At 36.0% G+C, this 21,664-nt stretch overlaps 1 protein-coding gene across 13 annotated transcripts in view; it reads left to right on the plus strand.

The window, feature by feature from the left end:
* MLLT10 (MLLT10 histone lysine methyltransferase DOT1L cofactor) overlaps nt 1-21,664 on the plus strand; it is a 259,175-nt gene that overhangs the window by 47,909 nt on the left and 189,602 nt on the right. For 12 of the 13 annotated variants that reach the window (XM_072651682.1, XM_072651678.1, XM_072651677.1 and 9 more), the window contains one exon: nt 7,184-7,238. The exons of the other annotated variant lie outside the window; for it this stretch is intronic. In XM_072651682.1, coding sequence (XP_072507783.1) covers nt 7,184-7,238 — 55 coding nt within the window. The remainder of the gene's footprint in view (nt 1-7,183; nt 7,239-21,664) is intronic. 13 annotated transcript variants of the gene reach the window in all.

Here is a 21,664-nt window from a genome sequence, read left to right on the forward strand (position 1 = left end):
TTAAGTTCCTACTCTCTTAATTTTCCTGCTTTTACATAGTACAGTATTAAATGTTGTTTTACTGAATGTCAGTGAAGATTTTCACGAGTAAGTCCCACCAATACTCATTATTTTTGCAAATTTGGGGGTCATACAGCTAGTAAGTGTCCTTAATTCTAGGGCCAGTGCTCTATTCATTTTGTCACCTAGCTGCCCCAGATAAACAGTTTTTTGTTTGTTTGTTTTTTTTACCTTTCCCAAATCTAAAGCAAAATAGAAACTCTTGTGGACGCTGAAGGGGTCCTTGGAGGTAGGTCATGCAAAATGCTAAGTGGACAGGATTGAGACAGAATTGTCATGAATTTTTCCTTCTTTCTTACGTGAATGTGCTATACCACAGTCATCATTTGCATATTAAATCTTTTTTTCTAATTGTTTAATGATAGATTTTGCCACCATTTAAGCATATTTCTAGTATAAACAAGCAGATAGTGATATATTTGCCCCTATTTCTTCTGTAATCTTTGTTTCTCTTAAGTTGTTTCTTGTTTCACTGAGGGGGGCACTATTGGAACATGGAAGAGAAAAGGGAGAGCTAGTTTAACTGAAGTGTAGGGAGATGTTCCATTGTCGTTAGCTTTTCCCAGACTCTAAATGTCCTTTTTTAAGGTTCCCTTCCTTCCTTCCCTGCTTGAGTCATCACAGTTTGGAATTTCCTCAAGCCTCTGTAAGCCAATTTGCAATGAGGTACGAACTCATTTACTCCCCTACTCCTTATCAAGTCCTATGGATCCATATTGCCTCTAGGATAAAAATATAGGCTCTTCTGAAAGGGGGAAGGGAATAAGTATTTTATAAGTACCTACTTTGTGCTAGGCATTGCGTTATGCACTTTAGAAATCTCATTTGATCCTCACAACATCCCTTCAAACTTGATGCATTTATTCCTGTTGTACAGGTGAGGACACTAAGGGAGACAGAGGTTATGTGACTTGGCCAGTTTCATACAGCTGGGAAATGTCTGAGGCCAGTTTTGAACTCAAGTTTTCTTGACTGTAGGTCCAGTGCTCTATACTGTATCCTATCTTGTCTTCTTTTTAGCTTTTAAACCCTTTTTAACCTGACTCCAACCTGTCTGGTTTCATTTTATGGTACTCCTCTCCCTACACTCATGTGTGCAACCAGTCTGAGCTTGTATCCATTCTTCTCAGAAGATACTTCCTCTCCGGTCCCTGTGTGTTGACATTTCCTAGCTGTCCCCTGTTCCTGTAAAGCTCTCTCTCCTCATTGAATTTCTCTCTTCCTTTAGCACTCAGCTTGAATACCACCTTTTACATGAAGCCTTTCCTTTTCCTGATCCCTGCATCTGCTGGTGCTCTCAGTGCCAAACCACCTATGTACTTTAAATACTTTACATGTATTCTATATATACTTTTTAAAGTGTCTGTGTGTATTTTCCCAAGTTGTTTCCCCCTCAGTAGAATGTAACAAGAAGGGATTGTGTCTTTCGTGTATTTGTTTTTCTAAGTGGATAACATAGGTCTTGGTACCTATAATAGGCTTAATAAACTTTCATATCTAAGATTAGCAATGTTTTAAACTCCAAATGATCCCTTCTTATTGTTATAAATGTTTGTATGCCTAGTTAGGCAGAATATTGAAGCTGGTGAGGGGAAAGGAAGCAGAGTAATACTTCTCTGGAAGAAGAGGAAGCATTTTCTTCTCTCCTTTTTCCATGACATCTACTTAGAGATACAATTGTCAGTAGAATGTTTATTAAGCAATTATCATGTGCCTGGCGTGCTGAAAGCTAGAAATACAAAAACAGGACAGTTTTTCTTTTCTAGGATGTTACATTTTAAAAGGAGAAGAAAAACCATGAAGACCTGGATATCGGGGTGGGGTGATGGTCATGAAGGGGGAAGGCAATTGTTAGAGTTCACTGGAAATTGAGCAGGGGATGAAAAGTTTAATACTATTGCTGGGACTGCTGAATATATGAATTGTGATCCCCTGGAGGTACTTAACAGTCATCATGGACCCCTTGGGTTGCAGTCATCCTTGGGGTCAAGGTAGATGCTGTATAAATAGAACAGATAGAGAAAGGGCAGGAAAGGGAGGTAGTGAGGGAATCTTGGGGAGGAAGAAGGGAGAGAGATAAATCTACCTAGCAGAAGAAAAGTACAGCATGTGAAGATGGTTGGAGAGACAGTAAGGCTGGAGCTACCAATAGAGTAGGCCCCTTTTATGGTAGAAGAACCTAATATTGTCACTGTAGTTTTTGAGGGGGAATTTTTAGATCAGTAGTAGGCATTATATCTAACAGAGAGCAGAGGCTCCTCTCCTCCAAGCAGCAGAGAAAAGAGTTTATATGGAAAAGAGCAGACTCTGGGAACTCAAAGGAGCAACCTACTCAGCTGATACTAAGGAGAGTTTGAGGACTCTAAAGGGACAAAGGACTTCCAGGCTCTGAAGTGTGAGAAGTTGTGAATTGCCTTTACCATATAGTATATATTCTATGTGTTTTGCTATCACTACCATTATACACCAGGTTTGAGTATGCTCTTTCCATGGAAATGTATATTTGTGCTAGAGTGCTTTAAGGATTCATAGGGGAATATTTTGTAAGTACTATTGTCATTATGTTAGTATCTCAGGAAATGCTTTTATTAAGAGCTAATTGTGTCTGCAAGCTTATGGTTACTAGGAAACATATGGCAGGATGAGGAGAGCTGCAGCTTGAGAACTATAGTGTGCAAACACATAGGGTTATTCCTAGAATCCAAGAGCAGCACTACTTTGGGAACCAAACCTGTTCGTTAGTTGGAGATGTTATGCAGTGGTATTTAACATCTTTGTTACTATGGATCATTCTTTTTGGCTAATCTAGACTATATCCTTTAGTATATTCTTTTTCAGTTTTTGATAACAAAATTTGTGATTACAAAGTATATTGTTGGAATACATTACCTGTTGGTGGAAGTATTGTAATCATATTAGCCTTTTGCCTTGCCAGTGCAATTATTTTCCTTTTAGGCCCTTATAGATAGAAGTTGTAATAGCTATGAGGCCTGCTGTTGGGGGGGTGGATCAGAGAAGGAGAGCAGATGAAATTTACAGTATGGAAGTTATTATTATTTAGAGAAAAGTAACCTCCAGTACAATTTAAAACAAATGCTGTTTTGGGGTATGGCTTTTTTTCCTTAGGAAGAGTTAGACCTATATTGATGTCTATACAGATCTGCAGTGAAGGTTTGACATATGATGTAGAATAATTTAGAAAACCATGTCAATATTTATTTACATTCAGCATCAAGGATATGGGAAATTGTACTGATTTTCATTCCTTAAATTCTTCAGATTGCTAGTTTATAGTATTAATCCAGAAGATAAAAATAACTTTTTATTTTTCATTTTTAAAGTTTTGAGTTCCAAATTCTATCTGTGTCTCCCTCCCTGAGATCTGAACAATCAGATATAGGTTATACATATGCAGTTATGGAAAACATTTCCATATTAGTCATTTTGTACAAGAAGACTCAAATAAAAGGAAAAAAAGAAAGTGAAAAATAGCATGCTTCAGTGCAAGGATCTAAGACAATTCCAAAAGAATCATGATGGAAAATGCCGTCCACATCCAGAAAAAGAACTATGGAGTCTGAAGCATATTATTTGTTCTCACTCCACTCCCTTTTTTTTGTTTGTTTCTTCTATCTCATGGTTTCTCCCGTTGTTTCTAATTTTTCTTTACGGCATGACTAATGTGAAAATAGGTTTAATGTGAATACATTTGTAGGAGGAAGAGAGAGATGGATAAAATCTGGAACTCAAAATCTTATGGAAGTGAATATTGAAAAATTAAATAAATTTATATATATAAAGAGAAGTAGCATGCTTCAGTCTGTATTCAACCAATATCAATTCTTTCTTTGGAGGCGGATAGTATGCTTCACGATTAGTCCTTTGAAATTGTCTTGGATCATTGTATTGCTGAGAATAGCTTCGTCATTCACAGTTCTTCATCAAACAATATTGTTGTTACTTCTACACGGTTGTAACCTCCTGGTTCTGTTCACTTCACTATGCATCAGTTCATGTAAATCTTTCCTGGTTTTTTGAAATCATCCTACTTGTCAAGCATGATAATATTCCATTGCAATCATATAGCACAGCTTGTTTTAGCCATTCCCCAATTGATGGACCTCCCTTTGATATCTAGTTCTTAGTGACCACAAAAAGAGCTGCTCTAAATATTTTTGTGCAATTATGTTCTTTTCCCTAATTTTGAATTTCTTTGGGATATAGACCTAGTAGATATAATCAAATAACTTTTAAAAGAAGTTGGTGGGAGAGGATTCTGGGAAAATGGAGTAGGTCAGAAAATTCCAGGCTTTCCAGATTTCCCCCACAAATAAGATAAAATAGCCCCTCAGGGCCAACACAGAGAGGTAAAAATAAACAAGAGCTGGGGCAGAACACTGGTCCTCCTGGGACAACCGGAGAAGATCCAAGATTTGGTCTCTTGAGTTCCACTGAAATAGCAAATGGTGAGCCCTGAGTGGGTGGGAGGTGGTTTGGGCCCCAGCCATAGGAATTTTCTCCTCCCGGACAGTGTGAGGAGTTGAGTATCTCAATAGGGGAAGACTGAAACAACCTCTGCTGATAAAGGGTACCAGGTCCAGCTGTGCTGCCGAGACTTGGCTCTGGGAGAGAAGGATTCAGCAGAAGCCCAGTGAGTGCAGAAGCATTGGAGCAAGGGATGCTGCTGGCTGTGGGCATTTACAGGAGTGCTGAATTTTTGGTTTCAGTCCCAGGCCAGAGGGGAAAACTTGAAGGAGGATTTGAGGCCAGAGACACCAACCCCCATCCCCCTGGACCAGAGGTGATTATGATAACAAGCAGAAGTTTTTTTATTTTTAGAAAAGAGAGCAGGCAAAGGAGAAAGAACGCAATCATGGAAATAGAGACGACCAGGGTTCATCTTCAGAGGAAGATATTGAAGAGAAAATGTCTCTTATCTCAAAGAGTAACATCAGATGATCCCTGCCCCAAAAGAATTCATAAAAACACTTTTAAACAACTTTAAAAATCAAGTCAGAGAGATTGTGGAAGAAATTTTTTTAAAAAGTCCAATCCAAGAAAAGCAAGAAGATGATGAAAAGAAACTCATCCCACTAGCAAAGTAGATCTAGAATCTTAAGGAAGAAAATGATTCTTTGAAAATTAGAATTGGGCAAGAGGAAGCCAGTGAAGTTCTGAAACCAAGAAATAACAAAAGAAGGTGTAACTAATGAAAAAAAAGAAGAGAAAGTAAAACATCTCATAAGAAAAACAGCTGATCTGGAGAACAGATGAAGAAGAGAAAACATAAGAATAATTGAACTATCCGAAAGCTAAGATAACAAAAGTCTTGTGGTAATAATACAACACATAATTAAAGCAAATTGTAATTCCTGAAGTATTAGCACAAGAGGGGAAAGTAGAAATAAGAAAAATCCACTGATCACCACCTGAAAGAGAATCCTACAGGACAAAACTATAGGAATACCCTAGCTCAATTCTGAAGCCCCCAGCTGAATGAGAAAATACTACGAGAAACAAGAGAAAAACAACAATTCAAATGTGGTGGAGCCACAATTAGAATCACACAGGAGCTACCAGCTGATTGCAGGTCCTGGAGCACTATATGTCAAAGAAAAAAAGAACTGGGGTCGCAGACAAAAATATCATGCCCAGTAAAGTTAAGCATACTCCTGAATGAAAATAAAGGATATTCAATGAATTGCTCTACTTTCAGGATTTTGTTGCAAAAGGACCTGAAATCAATAGAAAATTTGTTATACAAGATACAAGAGAAATATAAAGCAAACATCAAAGACTAATTAAAAGAGACTCAGTAAGGACAGACTGTTTATTTTTTATATGAGGAAATGTAAATCGTGTGTTAGTAATTGGGTAGTTTGAAAGAATGGGGTAGAGCTGAGTATGATGCAGTACTAAAAAGTAGACTGTCTAGGGTAATTATAAAATGAGACTTGAGAGGAAGAACGTATACAGTAATTAAATGATGGAAAAGAGCCAGTAGTTCTGGAACTCTACTCATCAGCAATGGGTTAAAGAGGGAATAATACATATATATATAGATATATATCTATGTCTATATATAGAAGGTCATAAAAGTCTTCTAAATTCAGAGAGAGAAAAAGCTAAGGGGATGAGGAGGAGGGAGAGAATGGGGGAGGGTTCTTTGGTGGGGGGTAAGTTAAGTATAGGAGGGGAGATAGCTAGTAGAAGCAAAGTAGAGGAGTCAAAGGATAGGAAAGAGGAGGTACACAAACGTAAAAGAAAGATCAGGAGTAGAATTTGTTAGGAAAAAAGAGCAGGGGTAGTAATGATCTCAGACAAAGTTAAAGTTAAAATGCTTTAATCAAAAGAAAAATAGGGAAACTACACTAAATGTCAGCTCTATTAATATTGTTTTAGACTATTTGAAATAACTAGACATTATAAGGTTGGAATATTGCTGTGGTATAGGAAACAATTTGTTGGTGGACTTTGAAAAAATATGGAAAGATTTGGACCTATGAAGGAAGATGTCATCCAACCCCAGAGCAACAGAGGACAAGCAAGTATAGTATGGTCTTAACATAGAAGCCTATGAGTGCATATTTCTATTTATGAGTATGATTATAGATATCTAAATATGTATGTAATCATGTGTGTTTGTATGTACATGCATGCTTGTGCACGTATGAGCGTGTATATACATATATGTTTAACATTAGCATTTATTATATAGGTTCTTTGGAAATTTATTGCTGTTTTTTAATCTCAGATTCTGCTGTGCACATGGCTGTGCTTTTTCTTTTGTATTTTAGTATTTAAACTTATGTTTCTTTTTCTTTTCTTACTATGTATTTAAGTTTTAGTATTTAAGTTTAAAATAAATTAACAGAAAAGAAGGTGGCAGTCAGTCAGTCCTTCGAAAAATATTATGCTAATTTTTTTCTTAAGGAAGGTGAATTATCTATCATTTGGGAATTCTTAAATTGCACAGTTGTTAGGATTTGATAGAAATTGTGTCCATCATTTTAAATATTTTTTCTTAATAAAATAGCATTGAATTACTATGGACTTTTGCAGTTTCTAAACTTGTGCTACGTTCATGATTTCCATCATTTTTTGCTCTTTGTTTTTCCTCTAGAGATGTGAATTATGTCCTCATAAGGATGGTGCTTTAAAGAGAACAGATAATGGGGGTAAGTACTCAGATTTGTAAAATTTTTATTTAAAATTGAGAAAAGTATTTTAAAATTAAAATGTTAATTTTAATTAGATGTTAATTTATCAAAACTCTTTGTGAAGTTAATATGACAAATTATTTTAAGGCAGTGTTGTATAGTAGAAAGAAGCCTAGGCTGGGTATCAAATGTTATATATGATAGGCTTTTTTGCCTCTGTAGTCACCTGTGGAATTTTTAGGCACGTTTCATAACCTCTTGTCTTCAGTTTCATTCATTCATTAAACACTGAGATGTGAAACAGAATGCTTTGTGAGGTATAAAGAGGAAAGTGGAAGAGATACATTAATGTAGGCTTTGTAGAAGAGATAACGTTTGGCATGGGCTTTAAAGGATGGGTTGAATTTTAGGTTCTTAAAAAAAAGAATCATAGACAGTATATTTCAGACATAGGGTATGAAAGACGGACATTGAAAAGCATAGGATGTGTTTGGGACGTATTAGAGTGGTATAGTTTGACTGGAGCATAGAGCCCTGCATGGAAAGGAGTGATAAGAGGTAAGGCTAAGGCTGTGCCAGATTGTGGTGGTCCTTGAATGCCAGACAAGAAGAGTTTGAACTTGGTTGATGACTAGAGAGTCACTGAACATCTTTGAACAGAGCTTAGGATAATATGCATCTTTCTAGAAGGTGGTATGTTAGAGATGATTTGGGGTGAGGGAAGAGTAGAGGCAGGAGGACTGATGAGAAGAACACTGCTGTAGTTCTTGTAGGTCATAGTAGCATCCTGTACTAATACATGGCATTTGGAGTAGAGGTGAGGGGGAAAATGCAAGATACATTATTGATGGAATTATTAGGATTTTGTCATTAGTTGAATATGAGAAGAAAAGCAGAAGGAAGTGTCGAAGATAATCAGAAAATTTGAATGTGGGATGCTGGGTGAACGGTGGTGCAGTATGGAGAAATGCATTGCATAAGGTTTTATTGAACATTTACTATGTGCCAAGCACTGAGTATATAAAGACAAAACCAAAATGATTCCTGCTTTTAAGCTTATGTTTTGCTGGTAAAATAACGGGGAGTGGGGGTGGGGAATGACATGTATCTAACCCACATAAATTGAAACAAAACTTAGGCTAGATAATTTCCAGGATCACTAGCAGCTGGTGGAATCTGGATCAGCCTATTGTAGGAGGAGGAACTTGAGCTGAACATTTTGGGATGTTTTGGCACTCACTGAAGCCAAAGTAAGGAGAGGCTACGTAACAGTCATGGAGGATAGTCTGTGCAAAAGCATGGGGCAGAATGTTGTGCATGGTGAATTGCAGGTTGAACAGTTTGGCTGGAATGTCAGATATGTAAAAGAGAGTAATATACAATAATGGTGGAAACCCAGGTTGGAGTCAGATGGCTAGAAATTCCAAACAGAGGTTTGCATTTTACAGAAGCACTTGGGAGCCACCAGAACTTCGTAGATGGTGGAAGGCCACGATCAGATGAGTGTCTTAGAAGTATCCACTTGGGAGTTCTGTGGAAGGTGTTTTGAAAATGAGAGAGACTGAAGTCAAGGACACTATTGGGAGTACGTTGGAGTAGTCCAGGATAAAGGTGATGAGGTCTTATGGTACGGTGTTGGTTTTGTGAATGGAAAGCAGGAGATAGGAGAGAAGTAGATGTGAATTTAGTATCGATAAGCCTTGGTCTAGGCAGGAACTGGATGTATTTGGAGCAGTCCACTATGCAAGGAGAGCATGTGCACCGAAGTAAGTGGAGATCCTAAACAGATACTAGAGCAGAATATGCAGGGTGCAGGAACTAGTCCTATCTTCCAGCTTTGGTGCCCAGTATCTAGATCCAGGGTTGGAGTATGAAGGGAATGAATGTTCATGGGTGGTGTGCCCAAGTAGGGAGACCTAGAATGTTGTTCCTAAAAGGGGGCAGGTTCAGAAACAAGTAGGTAGCAGTGGCATGGCTCACATCCAAGGAACAAATCAGAGTCTGAGCTCTAACACCTGGGACAGTCTTCAGAGCCATAACAAGGGCAGGAATCCCAGACCAAAGGAGAGCCTGTATTGCTGTCAGTCTAAGCAGAACTTCCCATTTGTCTGATAAGGGTCTGAACTCAACCTAGATCAGGAATTTGCTGAGCTCAGATCAGGAGTCAGCAATCAGACTTTGCCCTACTGATCAGACCACTTTGATAGCACTGAAGATTTGCAGGTCCCAAGCCTATCTCTGAGATTCTGGAAAAACATAATACCCTGTACTCCAAGAAAGCCGCAACAGCATCAGCCCAGACCCTTTCAACAGAAAGACAAAGAGCATCAAGTCTGAAGTCAGGCAGCAGGCTGGGCTCAATATACAAACCGAGAATAAGAGAATGACTTCAAAACATCTACATGCAAAGCACTTGTGGAAAAAATTTGAAAACAAATGATAGTTATATAGAAGAGAAGGGAATTAACAGCTTGGCATAAGAGGTACAAAACCTTCCCCAAAGAAGAAACTTGCTGAAAGTTTGAATGAACCAAAGAGAAGGTAATGACTCCATGAGACAAGAAATAGTAAAATAAAGTCAAAAGATTAAAAAGAGTAGAAGAAAATGTAATGTGTCTCAAAGCAAAAATAACTCACCTGAAAAATAGATGTAGAAAAAAATTAGGGATCATTTGATTATCTGAATGCCACAACTATAATAAAAGCCTACATACCCTATTTAAAGAAAACTAAACAGATCTGTTAGAACCAAAGGAAGAAGCTGAAAACGTAAGATTCTGAACAACCCCAACTTAAAAACTTCCAGGAACATCAGAGCCAAAATTCATTGATTCTGGGTCAAATAAAAAACCCTACAAGCTTCCAGAACCAAAGAATTCCAGTACTGAGGAGACATAGTCATGATCCCCCACAATTTAACAGCTGCTACCATAAAGGAGCAAAGAACTTGAAATTCAGTGTTACAGAATGCGAAAAGATAGTTCTAGCCAAGAATAACTTAACTTGCAGAACTGACTATATGCTGGGAGGATGGGGTGGCCTGGCTTTTTAATTTATTAAACAGGATTTCTGGGCATTCCTGATAAAAAAGGCCAAAGCTATGTAGAAACTTTGAAGTTCAAATACAGTACTGAATAACAGAATAAAAGGTAACCACAAGTGAACAATCATATAAGACTAAGCAAGGATTAACTACTTACATTCCAATATTGGAAATGATACATGTCCTCTTCCCTCTGAACTATATCATCATCAGCAATCAAAAAGGGAATGTAACAGACAGAAGCCTTGGCAAGGGTTTGGTTATTTCTTGATGATCTTAAGAGAAGGATATAAAGAAAGGATTAGGCAAATATTTCCATGAGTGGAGAGAGGGGAGAAAAAGGAAGGTTAAATTACCTCATATAATCAGGGACAATCAGATCTACACAGATGAGGAGGAGTTGAGTTTGGGGGGGCACAGCTGACACTTGAATCTTACAGTCATCTTAGCTGGTCAAAGGATAGACTACACACATTCACAAATGGTTGGGTACTCAGCAAGGAAAAGGGGGAAAGAAGGGAGAAGGGAAAATTAGAATGAGAGCAGATTAAGGGAGAGAGAGATTAGTCTCAAGCAAAACAAATTCTTAAGAATGTACTAAAATGTGTTACTATAATAATCTCCATATAGCTGTTATTGAGGTGGCAAAGTACAGGAATCTGAGGGGTGCCCATAAATTGTGGAATGACTGAATAGGTTATAGTATGGAAATACGTTAGAATTTTATGCTCCAAGAAATAATGGAGATGGGTTCAAAGAAATCTGCTAAGACTTAACATGATGAATAGTGAAATGAACAGATTCAGGAGAACAATTTATACAGTGATAATGACATCATGAAGACAAACAGTTTAGAAAAAATTAATAATTTTGATTAGTGTAAAGACCAATTCTGATTCCAGGTATAACATGCTGCTCACTTCCTGGTAGAGATGTGAAGGACATGGCCAATGTGGTAATTTGTTTTACTTGTCTTGTATGTATTTTTAAAAGGTATTTTGTTTCAGTTGAGGATTGGGTGAGAGGAAGAGGAGGATTTTTTGCTTATTGAAAAATAAAACTTTTCTTTTAAGTTGGTAAACTGATGCTGTGGAGGTAGAATCAACAGTGCTTGGGAACTCTTGTGTGTGAGAGGTGAAGGAGAGGAAAGAGTTGTGTTACTCTGATTTCAAACCTGAGGGACTGGAAGAATGGTAGTGATCTCAGGAAGAAAAGCAAAATTAGGAAAAAGGGAGGTATCAGGGACAAGAGTAGTTTTGTTTTGAACATCTAGTTAGGTTTGAAAGGAGGGACAGGTTTAAAGGAAAATACTAAATACAAGATAAATTTTAGACATGTGTTTGAGGTACTTGCGGACTATCTCAAATGTTTTGTAGTTTATTAGAGACATAAATCTCAACTGGAGTTGTGCAATGTGCATAGAAGAAACCAACTAAGTGAATGAGACTGATGTGAGAAAGAATGAAGGGAAAGGTGAAAAGTAAATGCCTAGGGAATTCCTTCCTTAAGTGATAGGAAGAAAGATGAAGGGCCAGCAAAGAAAATAGGGGAATGAACAATGTATATTTGGATTGGGGGCGTGCCTTGTCCCCAGGGTAAAAAAAAACTGCAAAAAAGAATTTAAGTCCCAAAGGAAGGAAAGGAAAAGGCAGGGAAAAGGAAAGGAGGGAAAGAAAGGGAACTCTTCTGTTATTTGTATGGAGAAACATTCATATTGGTTGATACTTGTCAAGTTAATAATGATAACAATACCTCCAAGATGGAACTTAAATTCTTTTTTGCGGTTTTTTACCATGGGGACTAATACCCCCAATCCAAACAGATATTCTTTCCTCCCCTATCTTCTTTAATATGCATTAAATTGTGCATTGTTTAATACCTGTGTACTTTCCACCTTCTGTAACTGGGAATGGGTTAGGGGTATCTTCTTATTTCTCATCAAATTCTACTTGATCTTTGTAATTCTGTTAAGTTCACTTTTGGTTTTTTTGGCATGTGACCATTTTTTACATATATATCATTGTGGTTTTTTTGTATAATGTTTTCTTGGCTTTGCTTACTTCATTTTGCAGTGTTTCATGTAGACCTTTCTCTGTTTCTGTATTCATCACACATACCATTTCATACAGTACTGTAATATTTCATTACATCCATGTGCCTTAATTTTTGGAGCCATTTCCCAGTCAGTGGCCTTCACTTTGTTTCCAGTTCTTTATCACTGAAAGTGTTGCTACAAATATTTTGATTTATGTGGGAACTTGTTTAGCAATGACTTCCTTGGAGTATAAACCCACTAATGGAATTTCTGGATCAAAGGGCATATACATTTTAGTTACCTTACTTGCATCATTCCAAATTGCTGTCCAGAATGGTTACCATTTCAGAGATGTGCCAACAATGCATTAGTGTGCCTATCGTTCCACAACCCCCCCAATATTGACTGTTGCCTTTTTGGTAAAATCTTTGCCAGTTTGCAGGTTCTGAAATGAAACCACAGTGTTCTTTTGATTTACGTTTCTCTTAGTGATTTAAAGCATTTTTTTCTGTGGTTGTGAATACTTTGTAATTATTCTTTTGAATATTTGTCCACATTCTTTGACTACTTATATATATTTATTAATTGCTTATATATTTGGGTATCAAACTCTTATCAAAGATTCTTTTACCATTTGACCACTTTGCCCTACACATCCTAGATGTATTAATTTTGTTCATTCAGAAGCTTTTTAGTTTCATGTGATAAAAATTATCTGTCTTTTGTAATTACCTCTGTGTTTTGTTTGGTTAAGAATACATCTCCCATATCTGTTAGAGGTATATGATCTGTTTATCTTCTAATTTTTAATAATATGTTATTTATGATATCACATGTAATATACATTATGATATAGTATTTTTAAAATATTGAAGTTGTGTATTTTTAAAATAATGTATTATGGAATATTGATCTAAGTCTAATTTCTGCCAAACTAATTTCCAGTAATTTATGTTTTCACTTTATCAAGACTGTGTTATTGAGTTCCACTGTTTCTGGTCCTCTCTTGTCTATTGACATATCTCTATTTTTTTTTAACCCAAAATAGCTGGTTTTTGATAAAGTACATACTTTTCAACATGCTTTTTAATTGAATTATGTTTCTGCTTTCTTTATTCTTTGTCATTTTATGCAAATCCTCTTTGATTTTTCTCATGCCAATCTCTTTGTCATTTCATACAAGTGTAATACCATGCCTTTGCATTTATATGTTTTCTTTTTCTTAGCCATTCCCATTTTATGAGTACCCACTTTGGTTTTCAGTTCTTTCTCATAACAAATAGTGCTGCTATAATAAAAATATTTTTTACCTGTTGATCCTTTGAAGTATAAGTCTAGTAGTGGTACTTTTTTGCCTAAGGTGTTCCTTTTAGCCATTTTTTGGTTATAGTTTCATTTTGCTGTCTAGAATGGTTGGATCAACACATAGGTCCACCAACGGTGCATTAATATGTTTATCTTCCCACAGCTCCTCCAGTAATTGTCATTTTCATTTTTTTTGTCATCTTTGCCAAACTAACGAATGTGAGGTGTGACCTCAGAGTTATTTTAATTTGTATTTTTCCTGTTAATTGTGATTGAGAGCATTTTTTTACGTTTTTTCACAGGTTTGATTTCTTAGGTTGAGAACTTCCTGTTCATTTTTTTGACCATTTACTGTAGATTGACTTGATCTTAGATATTTATATCAATTCACTCTATATCTTAGATATCAGTTCCTTATCAGAAAAATGAATTTGCTGTTAAAAATGATTTTGGTTAAATTTCTCTTCTGATTCTTGCTGCATTTTTCAAAACTCTTTCTGTTTCATATAATCCATTTTATCTTAGGTCATCATCCTCTTCTTTTTTGTTCAAGAATCCTTCTCCTATAAAAATAATTATGAAAATTATTTCCTTTCATGCTCTTCTAGTTTGTTTATGCTGTTATCTTTCATATCCAAATCATATGTACATTCAAAACTTATTGTGGTCTAAACTTAATTTCTGGCAGTTCGATTTACAGGTATTTTTGCCATTAACCAAATAATCTTTTTCCAAGTGGTCCATGGTCTAAGCCTGCAGTTTATTTTAACTTTTGCTACTTATTATGTTTAATTGCTTCTAGGTCTTCTGTTCCAAATCTTTTCAACTAACTAATTTTTACTTTTAAGTAGTACCAAATAGTTTTGATGATTTCATCTTTGTAGTATAGTTTGTAATCTGGTATTAGTTAGTTCTCTCTCCTAATTTTTCCTTCGAGAGTACTTGATTTCCAGGTGAATTTTGGAATTTTTTTTTTCCTAATTCTTCATAGTTTTCTATGGTATTGAGTCTGTAAATAATTTTGGTAGTATTGTTATTTTTATTATGTTTGCACAGTGACTGGTACATAGTGAGTGCTTAATAAATGATTGATTAACTGTTGACTAACCATTAGCAGTTTGCGTTTCTAATTGTTTGTCTTTATTTTTTGTAAAGAGACTTGCTCATCTCCATAGGTGAATTTCTATCTATTGTGTGCGTTCCGTAGTTAATTTTGAATGAAATTTTTTTTTCTCTCTCTATTTGATGGGTTTGTTGGCAATATTCACGAAGGTTGATAATTTTTCAGTCAATTAGCATTCATCAGTTTCCTGTGATGTGCTGGATATTCTGCTAAAAGTTAGTTTTTATTATTTTATTTCCAACATGATACTTTATTGAAGTTATTGTTTTGATTTTTTTGTTGTTGAAACTCTTTGAGTTTTCTAGAGATCTAGACATAAGGCAGATACTGAATTTGCTGATTATGTGGACTATCACTGATGACCTTTTTGATAGCAGCTTCAGTAGAGATATGGGAGTGGATAAAATTAGTGTTTGACTAGATCAGTGATCTCTAAAGTTTTTTTAATTGTGTACTCTATTAGTAAAAACTGAGTATTCTTCACCAGCATAAATGTATATATAATATGGACTATACTATATTATAGGTGTATGTGTGTATTTGTGTATGTATGTGTATAGTGTACGTAACTGGCATAGCATATGTAGCATATGCTGTGTGTATGTGTGTGTAGACGTATGTACACACAGACACACACGTGTGTATGGGTATGGTATATATGTACATTATATTCAAAAGTTGTGAATTAATAGCACAGAAACATTTTTCTTGAAAAAGTATTAGAAATATTTTTTAGAATAATGGGATTGAAGATGGGTCAATATTTTTGAAAATTTAATTAAAAATTGATAATATAGTAATTCTAAGGGCCTAGTTCTATTTATTATTCTAAGATGAAAAAGATCATAAACATATGTTGTTCCAAATGGAAGAAATGCTTTGTTGGCTAAGCTTACTAAATCATAACACTTTTCAATTCCTTCTGTCACTTATGAATAGATTTTTATTGAAGTTTTGCAAGTTACTTTCCATATCCCATGATGCCAGTCAGTTGATATATCACTATGACTTTTTTTCTTGGATTTACCCATTAAGATTTGGCCTGGTAGATTTTCTAGATCTGTTTGGAGAAGTTTTGTGTTGGAGTTGTCTGTAATGCTCCCTGCTATTCTGCTAACTTAGTTCTATCTCCCACCTCCAGGGAACATTTTTAATTAGCTGGAAAGACTGAGATTTAGCAAGATGAGTTATTATTACATTTTAAGATATTTTAAGTTGGAATGGGCGCTCCACTTAGAGAGCCAGACAAATAGTGTTTAAAAGTCAAATGGCAGAAAGGGAAATTTACTATGAGGCTATTTTTTTTGTTGTTCTGTTTTGAATGTTTTGTCATTTGTTATTGGGGTAGAATAGTGGTAAAATTAAATGTTCAGTAATGCATGTGTGTAGAGCTTTGCTTTTGAACAATTGATATTTAGGGTGTCCCAAAAGTCTGTGGCCTGTTTTTAAGTTTTAGTAGCTTAAACTTTAAAGCTTTAGTAGCTGAAAATAGCACAGAGACTCTTAGGACACCTTTTATACTGTGTTCTACATGGATACATGATAGAAATTTAATACCATGTTATAATTAGAGGAGAATTGAAAGTTATGTCTTTCATATGTGTAAGCAGGGGAATGGTTCATAGCCACAAAGGAGACAGGTAATCATTTAAGACAAAATAAGCATAATCTAATTTAAAAATTCATACTTGAAAAGCATTTGTTGATAGAAAAATGGATAAATAGAAATTAGCTATCCAGGCAGTCCTATAATAAAAATTTTTTTTTTAAAAATTCATATCCAAAGGGCATAGTGTTTTATAGAGGGGATTAATTTAGTTATCATTTACTTATTTTTTTTTTTATCTTACACCTTATCACCTCTGTCAGAAGGTGAATAGTATGTATCGTCAGGTCTCTGGAGTCCTGGTGGGTCGCTGCATTGACCAGTGGTCCTAAGTTTTGAAAATTACTACTATTTTTTTTTTTTTTTTTTACAATATTGATGCTGTTGTATATTCTTCTGGATCTGCTCACTGTGCTCTTCATCTGTTCATATATATCTTCCCGAGTATCTTTTTGTATTTTTTTAAAATAGTGACAGAAACAATAGCATAATAGATAGCATAGTATCTACTATGTACCAGATATAGACTATGTTACATGCTTTATAATATCTCATTTGATCCCACATCACATGAAGATCTATTGTTTTCACCCCATTTTACAAATGAAGAAACTGAGGCAAACAGGTTTAATGACTTACCAAGGTCACACTGCTAAGTGTCTGAGGCCAGGTTTGAACTCTGCCTATCCAGGCACTCTATCCACTGTGCTACTTACCTGCCTCACTGTGCAGTAAGAATTCATTATATCCTATACCATAATTTGTCTAGTCATTTGCCAATTGATATGTATCCTCTTAATTTCTTGGTTTTTTTGCTACAACAGAAAGAGCTACTATAAATGTTTTTGTGCTTGTTCTCTTTAATTTCTTAGGCAAAGAGTATGACACAATTTAGTACCTATTGCAATATATATTTTTGAAATAATTTTCCAGAATTAAACCTTTCCATATGTTTGTTATTATTTTTGCTCATTATATTGATGGTTTTCCTTTTGATTTTTCCCTAAAATGAACATTCACTTTTAAATATTTATAGTTGTATTTATCTTGAGTATTGTGGAATACTACATTTTGTGAAAATTTAAAGATGCAGGTTATCTAAAGTACTGTAAAGAGGTGCACAATGGGTATGAATAGGATGCAGCATATTTTTGGTGAAGTAGTAAGGTGCTCCCAGGGAGAGACAGGAGAAAACATGTATGCTAGGCAAGTGAAACCATAGCCTCTACCTTGATGACCATGACCTCTCAGACCCCAAAAGTGACAGCCCAGGACTCTGAACCCAAGAGCCTTGGGATTAATAGGGCCACCAAACATCCAAATCTACTTTTAGCCCAGCCCTTGGCCGTACTTATCAGTCTCAGCAACAACTTCCAACGAGAAGTCACCAACGGTTTAGCACCTTGCGGTCGTAGTCCTCTTGCATCTACCTCAGACTGTACAAACATCATCCTAGGCAGCTGCTCTTGTGGAGAAGAATCCAGCCTTATTCACCAGCTGCTCCCCACAGAAAACCATAAATTACTTTCAGGTAAAGATAGGAAGTAGTATGTGATACATAAGTGAAAACACCACCTCTTTGAGTACCATCTTTCCTCTCAGCATGATGGAGACAACCCGAGAGTCTTTGGAATGTCAGCACTTCCATCCCTGTGCCCACTGCCATCATCCTGAGATACAGTGTGAGATGAAGCCTGGAAAGTACTCCTACAGCTGTAGAAGACTTAGGGAAAAAAGTTCTTGCCACAAAAGTCTTAGGCTTTCAATTGCTTAGGAGCAATGTGATTTTATCACAGTGGAAATGATATTAGAAAAGATGCATCACTGTCTGATAGCAGCATTTTTTTGGACCTAGAAGTTCTGGGTTTTAGCTGTAATAATCCTGGAAGTTTTCATTTGAGTGTTAGATTTATGGTCTGACCAATAGATTCTATTTCTACTTTGCCCTCTGGTTTCAAGAGATTTGTTTAGTTTTCTTGAAATAGGATTTTGTCATGGTTGTGCCATTCAGATAGTCCAATAATCCTTATGCTTCTGCAGTCTGTGCCAGCTGTTGGAGCTGAGACTCTGCTCTGTTCCTGGGATCTGAGCCATGTCACTGCTACTTATTTTGGAACTTTGTTTTCTTGGTATAGTGTCCAGGGCCTTCCTAGCAGTACTCATTAGTGTCTACTTACTTTGGTCAAGCAAAAGGGATATCAGAGAAACGTATAAATGGGAAATGTTTTAATTTGAATTTCAGGGGAAGTGATATTGAGAATGGTTTGACTCTCCTGACCCAAGCTCTCTTCTGTCTCTCAGACTGCCTTGGTAATCACAGATCCATCAGTTTGTCTTAGGGGGTGATTGAGTGAGATGTGAGTGTGTTTGTGTTGTCTTTGTGTTTAGATATTTCGATTGAATCATGCTGTTTTATATATTTTCATACATATACACTCTGTATTATTCTGCCTTGGCATCCTACATAATTCAGCAATTCTGTTTTTCTTTATGTAACCAGCTTTTTACATGCTGATTTTCTTTGCTTGTCCCTTGTGTATCTCTTTTGTTTTTATTCCTTTTTAGTATTCCAAGACTTAAGATATAAACATTTAAAAATTGAGATATTTCTTAGGAAAAATTTTTTAAACTTGTGATAACACATTTAATGATGTACAGTTTGGAGGGAATTAGGTATACCATCTTACGTAGTAGGTCTAGCAAGGTTTACTATCCCCATTTTATAGATAAAGAAGCAAATTCAGCATTGTTATGCGTCACGGTCAGGTACTAATTGTGGGAACCATGCATGTCTTTTGATTCTAATATCAGTGTTGTTTTTTTTTTCTTGGACACTAATGATAGGATGGAAAATTATTTACAAAAACAGTTGATATTTCTGTGTTAGTGTGCAGAAATTACTGCTTAATTATTCTTAGGAGAGCAGAGCCATCATCATGGTGAGGAAAAGTTACAATGAAATAAGACTGAGTAGTAGTTAGGGAAATAGTCACTAAATAATCACAACAAACTAGAATCTATTTTTTGTTTTGTGATTGGTTCAGGAAATTTTGATAGCTTTTGCCAAAATTCTTTAAAAATATTTTAGAAAATGGTTTTAAAGAACTGGTTAACATGTTCTGGCCTAGAGTGCTGCCTGAATGAGAGGATTACATCCCAGATGCCTCACATCTACTTTGGCAAAAGCCTGATGTTCTCCCCAAACTAAATAATGATCAAGAAATCAAATGAGAGGAGATGGGGCCAAGATGAAAGAGTAAAGGCAAGAATTCATCTGAACTCTCTGAAGTTATCTCAGATCAAGTTCTGGAGCAGCAGGAACAAGAAAAGGTCAGGGTAAAACAATTTTCTAGCCTAAGAAACCTAGGAGGTCAGCAGGAAAGGTCTGTCTCACCAGAGTGGTGGTTGGGTCTGGAGCACAGTGTAGAACAGGCTAAGCCCTGGAAAGCCAGCAAAAAGACCTTGGAGGTAATTGCATCAGTGATGGCAGCTTTGGGAGCTTTCAGCCCACAGATGGTAAAGGGGTAAAGGGATAAGGGATAGGACAACAGGTAAGAAGATTACAGGAGACCCTTTGCTGTCACTGGGAGCATGGCCTTCATGCATTGCCCTTACACAGTTCCTGGTCATTGTCCCAGGGTGAAGAGGAGCACTTGTGCTTGTGAGCACAAAGGAGCAGGGTACTGAGTCACAGTTCTAGAGTAGAAAAGAGTGCTTGTGGTTCACAGGACAGAAGAGCAGGGGTTACGCCTCTCCTTAGATCATGTCACCTTGGAAGAACTAAAAACTTAACAGATTCCCAGAACTAGACCTGAAACCAGAAGCATTAAAAAACCTGAAAATTGGGATAATATCCCCTCCACTCTGGGAGCAGAGCCCAAGTTTAACGTAAAGTTCAAAGTCAAGAAATAGGCCGAAAAAATGAGTAAGCAACAAAACGGAACCCAACTGTAGACGGTTATTATAGTGGCAAGGAATATCAAGACACAAACTCAGCAAAAAGACAATGAAGTCAGAACAGCTACATGTAAAACCTCAAAGAAAAATATGAATTAGACACCAGCCCACAAAAGACTTCTAGAGTAGTTCAAAAAAGGATTTAAAAAAAATTAAATAAGAGAGGTAGAGGAAAATTTGAAAAAAGAAACGAGAGTGATGTAAGAAAAGTGTGGAGAGAGTCAGTACCTTGGTAAAAGAGGCAGAAAAAATTACTGAAGAAAACAGCACCTTAAAAACCAAAATTGTCCAAATGGTTAAGAAAAAAGGCATGAAAATCCACTGAAAAACACTCCTTAAAAAGCAGAAATGGTCAAAATGACAAAAAGGTACAAAAATTCACTGAAGAAAAGAATGTAAAAAGTTAAATCAGCAAAAATAGGAAAGGGGGTACAAAAGCTTACTGAAGAAACTAATTTAAAAATTAGAGTTGGACAAGTGAAAATTGATTCCCTATGACATTAAGAAAGAATAAAACAAAATAAGAAGAATGAAAAGAATAGAAGAAAATGTGAAATATCTCTTTGGAAAAACAACTGGGCTTGAAAATAGATGGAGAGATAATTTAAGAATTATTCAACTACCTAAAAGCTAAGATCAAAAAAAAGCTTGGACATTATATTTCAAGAAATTTTCAAGGAAACTGTTCTCATATCCTTGAACCAGAAGTTAACAGAAATTTAAATAATCTGTGGATTACTTCCTGAAAGAGATCCCAAAATGGAAACTCCCAGGAAATATTATAATAAAATTCCAGAACTCCCAGATCAAGGAAAAAAATTGTAAGCAGCCAGAAAGTAACAATTCAGAATTAAGATATCATGGAGCCACAGTCAGGAACACCCAAGTCTTTTAGCAGCTTCTACATTAAAGGATCTGAAGACTTGGAAAATCATACTCTGGAAGGCAAAGGAGGTAGGATTTGCAACCAAGAATCACCTAGCAAGACTGAGCATAACACTTCAGGGGGGAAAATGGATATTAAACAAAATAGAGGACTTTTTAACAGTTCTGATAGAAAGGCAAGAGCTGACCAGAGAATGTAACTTTCAAATACCAGACTCAAGAGAAGCATAACAAGGTAAATAGGGAAGAGAAATCCTAAGGGATTCAGTAATGTTAAAATGTTTATGTTCCTACATGGGAAGATGATATTTGTACCTCCTAAGAACTTTCATCATTATTAGGGCACTTAGAAGGGGAGCATACAATAAAGGAAAAGGATGTAAGTTAATTATGTTGGGGGTGGGTAACAACAAAAAAAATGAAGGCATGAGAAAGAGGGGATCTCCTGGGAGAAAGAGGAAGAATGGAATAGAATAGACAAAATTATGTT

Source organism: Notamacropus eugenii, chromosome 3, assembly GCF_028372415.1.
Source record: "Notamacropus eugenii isolate mMacEug1 chromosome 3, mMacEug1.pri_v2, whole genome shotgun sequence".
NCBI classification, from domain to species: domain Eukaryota; kingdom Metazoa; phylum Chordata; class Mammalia; order Diprotodontia; family Macropodidae; genus Notamacropus; species Notamacropus eugenii.